The following is a 9024-nucleotide window of genomic DNA, read 5'->3' on the forward strand; positions in this document are numbered from 1 at the left end:
TTTGTAAGTTTAAAAGTCCCTCTCCGTAAACTAATATGTAGACTTAATGTAATATCTATCAAAATCCCAGCAAAATTCTTTGTAGGTAGACAAGACTATTCTAAAATTTATAATGAAAGGCAAAGAAACTAGAATAGCCAAAAAATTTTTTGAAATATAAGAATAAAGTGAGAAGAATCAGTCGACTCTATTTCAAGACTTATTTATATAGCTACAGGAATCAAGACTGCATGCTAACAGAGATGCCAGAAAGAGATCCACAGAAACACGCTCAACTGATTTTTGACAGAAGTGCAAAAGCAATTCAAGAGAGGATAGACAGCCTTTTCAACAAATGCTGGAGCATCCATAAGCCAAAAATGACCCTTGACCTAAGTCTTGTATCTTATACAAAAATTAACTCAAAATGGGTCACAGGTTTAGATGTAAAACAAACTATAAAACTGTTAGGAAAAAATTTAGAGAAAACCTTTGGTATTCTGAGTTAGGCAATGGATTCTTAGACTTGACACAAAGGTACAATCCCTATAACGAAAAACTGATAAAATGGATGTTATTAAAACTTTTAAAAATGTTTGCTCTGCAAAAGGTTCTTTAAGAGGATGAAAAAAAACCCACAAAGAATGAGAAAAAACATTTGCAAACCACATAGCAAGGACTGGTGTCTAGAATATATATTTTAAAAACGTCTAAAATCAGCAGTAAAAAAAAATCCAATTAGACAATGTGCAAAAGAAATGAAGAGACATTTCACTGAAGAGAATATACAGATGGCAAACAAGCACATGAAAAGATGTTTAACATCACTAGCCATTAGAAAAATGCAAGTTAAAACGCCAATATATCATTACATACCTATCAGAAGGTCTAAATGAAAAAACAGGAGCACCAAGCGCTGGGGAGGATGTGGAGAAACTGATCTTGCATACATTGCTGATGGGAATGAAAAACGGTGCAGAAACGCTGGGAAAGAGTTTGGCAGTTTCTTATGAAACTAAACATGCAACTGTCATGTGAATCCCAGAGAACTGACGACTTACGTCTTCCTCATGTTACATTACTAAAGCAGCTTTATTCATACCAGCCCAACACTGGAAACAACCTAGGTGTCCTTCAAACAAAGTGTGGTATATCCACCCCCGGAATACTACTCAGCAATTAAAAGGAACAAACTAATGATACTTGCGACACTTGAATGAACCTCCAGAGGACGCTGCTGAATGAAAAATATCCAATCCCCAAAGGTTACACACTGGGCGATCCCATTATATAACAGTCTCGAAATGACAAACTCATAGAAATCACAGACTGCAGTAGTTGCTGGGGGCTAAGGAGGAGGTGGAGTGGAAAGGAAGCGGCTGTGGCTACAAAAGGGCAGCGAAGGGTCCTGGGGCGAAGGAGAGCTCTGTCCTCACACAGCAGAGTCAGTGTCCTGGGTGTGCTCTTCACTGTGGTTGGCAGCGTGTTATTATTAAGGAAGACTGGGTAAAGGGTGCTGGGGAATTCTGTTACTTCTCACAGTTGCACAAGAATTTACAATTATCTCAAAAAGTTTAATTAAAGGTAAACTTATTGCAAAATAAGCACAGCAACTGACAAGAAATCCACCATCAATTAAATGATTAAACTCTCTCCAGCCCAAGTTTAATTCTGAAGACTGAACTTCACTCTGAACCAAAGAGTTTAAAACACATTTTCCTCACCCACACGTGCACACAACACAGCAACGGTAACAAGGCAGTCCAGACAGGAAAGCTGAGACCTCCCTAACGACAGGACACAGAGGAAAGAGACCTGGGCTGAATCAGGACAAAAACCCTCCTCCAGGCTCTATCAAACAAACGGGCTGTGTGACTTGGGAACATCACCCAACCTCTCAGGTCCCCACAACCTAAACTTTTAATCTGGGAGATTCTGCTTAGACCAGCACTTTTCAAACTTTTTGGTCTCAGGCCCCCGAAGAGCTTTTGTTTACAAGGATTAAGACCACTGATATTTATAGTATCAGAAATTAAAACAAAATTTTCAAAAGGCAAGTGGTCCTTCCACAACGTATAGCGTCTGGAAAACTCCACGGCACTCACAAGAGAATGAGAGTGAAAAGGGCAAGGAACCGCTTGGAATGGCCGAGGACACAACTGTGACCATCCCACGGCTTACTTCTGAAATGAGATCAGTGCATAAAAGGGACTTGAAAGGTACAGAACACCGAACAAATCAGCCACATCAGTTCTTTTAACGGAAAAGGGCGCCAAGGCGGGAGAAAAAGGCTTCAATCCCAAGGAGGTCGATACTGGGTAAAATGGGGGGCTTCTGAAGGCCTGGGAGGCCGAGTCAGTGGGCCAGCCCGCCACCGGCACGCTCTCGCGCGTTCCGGACTGTTACAGAAAACGCCCCTGCTTCAGTCTCAACTACAGGCAAGACGGGAAGCCCCGCGAAGCCTCGGCCGCCGGGAGGGGCCATGGCAGGAGGGCGGGGGTCCCGGGGAGGGGGGGAGGGGGATCGGGGACTCACCAGGTGCCGCGCCACCTCGGAAGACATGGTACGAGGGGGGCTGGGCGGGCGGAGGGCCAGCGAGGCGGTTGCTGCCGGCCGAGAGGCGCGTCCGGCGGTGGAGGGGCGCTGGGGGCGGGACGGGACGGGGCGGGGCGGGCGGGAGGGAGAAAGGGAGGAGCAGCGGAGGGGGGTCCGGCGGCCTCAGTGACGTGGAGGGCCGGGCAGGATGGCGCGGGGCGGGGTCCGGTCGGGAAGGGAGGGGAGCTCACGGGGGGGGGTCCCGCGGCCTCAGTGACGTGGGGTCCGGGCGGGATGGCGCGGGGGGCAGGGGTCCAAGAGGGAGGGGAGGAGAGATGAGAGGAGGGGTCCAGCGGCCTCAGTGGGCTGGGGGGCAGGGCGGGCTGCGCGTCTCCACCGCGCCCAGATGCCGCGCGCGCGAAGCGGGCCTGTCACAGGAGTGCCCGGACCTTTTAGAGAACGACCAGTTAGTGCCGGGGAAGGAATGGAGCACACTCGGGACGCGAGGAGAAAGACGCGCGGAAAAGCGGCCTCTGCATTTCCGACCGTCGGGGTGGGGCTGGAGCACAGATTGCGGCCGGAGCGGGCGCCGGAAGTGGGCGGGGTCGGGGCGTGTCCCCTGGCAGGAGCGGCCATTGCGGACCGCTCACGGGCCGGAAGTGGGTGGAGCCAGGGCGTGTTCTCCGGGGAGAGCACTGATTGCGGCCTGCGCGGGGACTGAAAGGGGGCGGGGCGGAGAGGAGCGGGGCCAGCGGGAGCTGTAAGGCAGCCAGTGTGAAGGCCGGAAGTGGGCGTGTCCGTCCGGCGGGGGCGTGTCCGCGGGCGCGGCCGGGGGGCGGTGGCGGCTAGTCAGGCCGCTGCGGCGCGCGAGGATCCTGAGAAGGGGCCAGTCGCGTTGGTCCGGAGCCGGCCAGGTGCGCGGCCGCGGATGGAGGGTCCAGTAGAGTGCGGGGCCCGGGACCAGGCCGAGCTGGAGCAGCCCGTCGGCGGCGCCCTGGGCGGGACGCCCGAACAGCGCGCCCGCGGCCGCCTCAGGGAGCCGGGGCACTCGGCGGCAGACCCCGCCGACCCCTCCGACCCCGCGGACGGCGCCCCGAGCGCGCCCCCAGGGAGGCGGCCCCGCGGCGGCCCCGCGGAAGAGGGCGCGCGGCCCGAGGTGCCTGGCGATGCGCCGCGGCCCGGCCGCCCCGCGCCCCGGGAGGCGGCGGGCGGCTCACCGCAGCTGCGGCGCGGCCCCGGGGGCGCGGACGGCGTGGCGGCAGAGGAGGAGGGCGCGGGCGCGCTGACGCTGGACCCTCTGGAGCACGCGTGGATGCTGTCGGCCGCCGACGGCCGCTGGGACAGCCTAGAGGGGCTGCTGGCCTGCGAGCCCGGCCTGCTGGCCAAGCGCGACTTCATCACCGGCTTCACCTGCCTGCACTGGGCGGCCAAGCACGGCCGGCAGGAGCTGCTGGCCTTGCTGGTGCGCTTCGCGGGCCAGCACCGGCTGCCGGTGAACATCAACGCGCGCACAAGCGGCGGCTACACCGCGCTGCACCTGGCGGCCATGCACGGGCACGTGGAGGTGGTGAAGCTGCTGGTCGGGGCCTACGACGCGGACGTGGACGTGCGCGACTACAGCGGCAAGAAGCCCTCGCAGTACCTGAGCCCGAGCACCGCCGAGGAGATCCGGACCCTGGTGGGCGCCCTGGACGAGGACGAAGCCGAGAGCGCGGCGGGCAGTGGGGGAGGGCGCTGGAGGCTCTCGAGGGTGCGGCCGTCGACCCTCATCTCCGGTAGGCTCTCGCACGCTCTGGAGGACGGCGGGGACCACCACCACCATCACCATCACCATCACCTGGCCGAGGGATTGGCTGCGGGCAAAGCGAAGGAGCCGGGTCGCAAAGCCTCGGGCAGCTCTAGTGGGCGGATGAAACCCAGACTCAACAAAATCCGCTTCCGAACCCAGATCATCCACACCACACCCTCTTTCAGAGACCCGGAGCAGCCCCTGGAGGAGGGGGAGGACGAAGAGGAGGACCGGTCTTTTAAAGGCCACTCATCCTCATTTAAATTGAGACCCAAGTCCAATGTATTCGGGTAAAAATGATTTCTTTTAGAACGTTCTAAGACTTGTTTGTCGTCTTAGGAATAGGGTACTAGGTGTAGACAAGGAAGTGAGACCAGAAAAGACTTACGCTAAATGCTGCATTCTTACTTCGGGGGGTTGGAAAGGATGGGGAGGAATTCTCCTTAGCACTATGGCTGCAGTGGATTTCCAAGCGATTCCTCAAACCTTAACCTAGGCCTCTTTTCCCCCTGCCACCCTTCAGCGCTGGAGTCCCTGTTTCTAAGGACTGAAAGTGTATCTAAATCAGGTGCTGAGTTGATGACTGAGGGTCCCTTTGATTGAAACATTGCCGGCTACCATGCAGAGTCAGGAGCATTGCACATTCGTATCTGTTTTTAATAGTGGCAACTCTTCCAAGAGCAACAGGAAATGCAAATTGTAATGAAGCTGGTAGTGTTTGTAAGTGTGAACAAACTGACATACTACCCTGTGTTTTTACTAATTGCATTTGTTTTTTAAGATGCTACTGAAGGTCAGGTCAGAGTTGAAATGCACAAATAATAATTTGAGAATAATGTGAATACAATTGGGAATCTCTCGGTACCCTACTTGTAAGTAGTGTTCACCTCTTTTCAAAAACAATTTCAGCTTTGGTCACTGAACTAAAGAAATAGGCAACATTCACTTTTGAGTTAATCTGTTGTGTGGTTTCCTCTTAATTATCTTTAATACCACTGCACTTAGTATTAAGGTACATTATTAATAACTACACAAATTTTTATTTAAAGAAAACACTTTTAACAACCTATGGTACTTTAAAGTAAATATTACCTCTGCTTCTGATTCTCACTAACTTGTTTTGCTTTTCCAAAAGTCTGATTTGTCGGAGTTTTTATTCTAGGGGTCATTTAACCGTTGGTTCTACTTGGCATGACCCTATTTGACAGTGCTTAGAGTTGAATTGCCTACAGAAACTGTTTCTGGTTTAGATTATTAACAAAAATTGACATAAATGTTAATGAACTGATGCTTCTGTGAAGTAATAATTAAATCAACTTAATGATTCTCACGTAAGGTGCACTTTTTTTTTTTTTTTTTTTTGCGGTACGCGGGTCTCTCACTGTTGTGGCCTCTCCCGTTGCGGAGCACAGCCTCCGGACACGCAGGCTCAGCGGCCATGGCTCACGGGTCTAGCCGCTCCGCGGCATGTGGGATCTTCCTGGACCGGGGCACGAACCCGTGTCCCCTCTATCGGCAGGCGGACTCTCAACCACTGCGCCACCAGGGAAGCCCAAGGTACACTTTTAATTTTACTAATGAAATACATTCATAGTCTCAATACTTTGTAGCAATGTTTTGCAAATGTTTAAAATACTCAATCTTTTCAATTTTCCAGTGTTTCCTTGAATCTATTAGAGACATGGAGTGAAGTTATTGGAAAGCTGGCTAGTAAATCTACCCAGTTAAAAATAGCACTTTATAAAAGGGAAAAGAAAATAGATGGGACTATTTCTGTATTTAAATGCTGCTGGCTATTGAATCCCTTCACATGTAAGTGAAAAAATTCGGTCATTAAAATTAAAGACTTGTTTAACTGTGGTTCTTAATTATATTTCGTTCAAATGTGTTAGGGTGAATGTCTTTATAATTATTGTTCAATTTAACTCACAGGCTTATTAAATTCACTTGTAACAAGATTCAAAACGACTTGTGGGAAACTAATTCCAAAACGTCCTTCTCCCTTGGTCTTTTTGGTCTCATAGTTGCTGAAATATAAATATTGCAGCCTGTAGTGATGACAGAGTGAGTTAACAGGTTGCAGAGTGAATGAACCAATACATAAATTGCACAGAACTGCAGTGTTTAGAGAGTTCTTAGATCTTTAATTTCCAAAGTTGTAGAAATTTGTAACAAGTGGGTCACACCTCTCTAGACAGCAATTGATTTTGTTTAAAGACTAATGAAAAACAGTCACATAAAATATATAAACTATTGTCCATTTGTGTGCCTTTACTTTTTTTTTTTTTTTTTTTTTTGCTGTACGCGGGCCTCTCACTGCTGTGGCCTCTCCCATTGCGGAGCACAGGCTCCGGACGCACAGGCTCCGCGGCCATGGCTCGCGGGCCCAGCCGCTCCGCGGCATGTGGGATCTTCCGGGATCGGGGCACGAACCCGTGTCCCCTGCATCGGCAGGCGGACTCTCAACCACTGCGCCACCAGGGAAGCCCCTGTGTGCCTTTACTTTTGTTTTAGGATCATGGAAGTGGGATATGTACATTTGAGAAGCACTTTTATCCATACATGTGGGTGAAAATCTAATTTTATATAAATCAAAATTAGGTTCCTTGAAGGTGAAAAGCAGTCATTTGTTCCGAATCATACCCACATTGCCTGTATCTAGTGCGGGATAAGTTGTAACTTCTCACTGAGTCTTCGGTTTCAAGGACGCGTGAAGCCAAAGTGAACCGTAAAAACACTGCGGAACCACCTCCATGTTCCACTGAACAGTGTTAATCTCTCAAATGTGTATGTTAGTGCCTAACTGCACAGAATCTATAACTTGCTAGATCTTTAGGGATTGAGTCAATACTTCACTTGCTTTTCACATTAAAGAATTCAACTTGTCAGATAAAATATACTTTAAAACTTCAAAAATCATTCCTGGGGGGACTTTTAGCATTCCTTGTCATGGTGTACTTGTGTGCAGTAAGTGCAGCATTTTCAGCTACTTAACTCTGTTCCTCTTATTTTTTCAATTTCCAAATTGAGATGATAAAAAGCAAGTGATTTGTGTAATTTGATGTTTGTGGAGTTGTGCCTACCATTAATGGAAATATGCACGTCAGTTACTCTGAGGTTGTTGATGTGAAACTGTGGTTAGAAATTCCAGGTGTGTCGGTGTGTTTCTTACAGGTGCACTGGACACTAGTGAATTTGTCACAGCTCTCTTCACTTTTATGGTGTATAAAGTGCAGCTAGCTTATAAAACTTGAAAATATGGCACTAGTGTCTATTCATGCCTGAAATCTTGGAGTCCAGGATGCCTTGTCTCTTACTTTTCAAATAAGTGAAACTTTGGGAGTTTAGAATGTAAAATTTGTAAAGTTTGTTTTGTCAAAATAAAACGTTCACACTAGATTTTTCCTCTGAATTGTCTAAATCGCTATAGTCCTTTATATTTTTACCTGTCTGGGGTTTTACATTTCACACAGTGCTTTTTGAAGTTTGCATCTATTTGATCCTTTTTCTATCCCTTAAATAACTGGCCATATATCCTTAATTTACAGATAAGGGAATGAAGGTTGATGCTGTTCAGGGTCACAAACTCAATGGCAGTAAGATCTTAAGACTTGGTGCTTTTCCACAACATTATCTTTTCTGCACTTTGAACTGCCAAATTTTGGCAAAGGTGCTGCAGCTGGGCACCAGCGGTGGAGGAATCAGCTTGGGAAGAGGGTAGTACCTCTACCACTACCTTAAAAAAAATTGCAAATGAAAGGACCGACAAGGAATTAATCTCCAAAATATGCAAACAACTCATAGAACTGAATATCAAAAAAAAATCAAAAAATAGGTGGAAGATCTAAATAGACATTTCTCCAAAGAAGACATACAGTTGGCCAAAAAGCATATGAAAAGATGCTCAACATCACAAATTATTAGAGAAATGCAAATCAAAACTACAATGAGGTATCACCTCACACCAGGAAGAATGGCCATCATCAAAAAATCTACAAACAAATGCTGGAGAGGGTGTGGAGAAAAGGGAACCCTCTTACACTGTTGGTGGGAAGGTAAACTGGTGCAGCCACTATGGAGAACAGTATGGAAGTTCCTTGGAAAACTCAAAATAGAATTACCATATGACCCAGCAATCCCACTCCTGGGCATATATCTGGAGAAAAGTGTAATTTGAAAAGATACACGCACCCCAATGTTCATTGCAGCACTATTTACAATAGCCAGGACACGGAGGCAACCAAAATGTCCATCACCAGAGGAATGGTTAAAGAAGATGTGGTACATATATACAATGGAATATTACTCAGCCATAAAAAAGAATGAAATAGTGCCACTTGCAGCAACATAGATGGACATAGAGACTGTCATACTGAGTGAAGTAAGTCAGACAGAGAAAGACAAATATATGGTATCCCTTGTATGTGGAATCTAAAAAGAGGGGTACAAATGAACTTATTTACAAAACAGAAATAGAGTCACAGATGTAGAAAACAAACATGGTTACCAAGGGGGAAAGGGGGGGGATAAATTGGGAGATTGGGATTGACATATACACACTACTATATATAAAAGAGATAACTAATAAGAACCTACTGTATAGCACAGGGAACTCTATTCAGTACTCTGTAATGACCTATATGGGAAAAAAATCTAAAAAAGAATGGATGTGTATATGAGTGTAACTGATTCACTTTGCCATAAAGCACAAACTAACACAA

At 47.8% G+C, this 9024-nt stretch overlaps 2 protein-coding genes across 4 annotated transcripts in view; one reads left to right on the plus strand and one right to left on the minus strand.

The window, feature by feature from the left end:
* Positions 1-2652, minus strand: part of SEPTIN10 (septin 10) — a 62149-nt gene extending 59497 nt beyond the window's left edge. Inside the window, exon 1 of one of the 3 annotated variants that reach the window (XM_082641967.1) lies at positions 2515-2652. In XM_082641967.1, the coding sequence (XP_082498093.1) occupies positions 2515-2541 (27 nt within the window). In that variant the 5' untranslated portion in view covers positions 2542-2652. The remainder of the gene's footprint in view (positions 1-2514) is intronic. The other 2 variants (XM_082641966.1, XM_082641968.1) reach the window with 2 other exon arrangements.
* Positions 2653-2920: 268 nt separating this feature from the next.
* SOWAHC (sosondowah ankyrin repeat domain family member C) lies at positions 2921-8797 on the plus strand (the record flags this gene model as incomplete). The annotated part of the gene is made up of 3 exons (XM_082642371.1): positions 2921-3173; positions 3303-5860; positions 5961-8797. The coding sequence occupies 2 exons, from the start codon at positions 2921-2923 to the stop codon at positions 4595-4597; spliced, it is 1548 nt and encodes a 515-aa protein (XP_082498497.1). The 3' UTR covers positions 4598-5860; positions 5961-8797.
* Positions 8798-9024: the final 227 nt, after the last annotated feature.

This window comes from Mesoplodon mirus (genome assembly GCF_964341445.2).
Source record: "Mesoplodon mirus genome assembly, chromosome: 14".
Taxonomy (NCBI): domain Eukaryota; kingdom Metazoa; phylum Chordata; class Mammalia; order Artiodactyla; family Ziphiidae; genus Mesoplodon; species Mesoplodon mirus.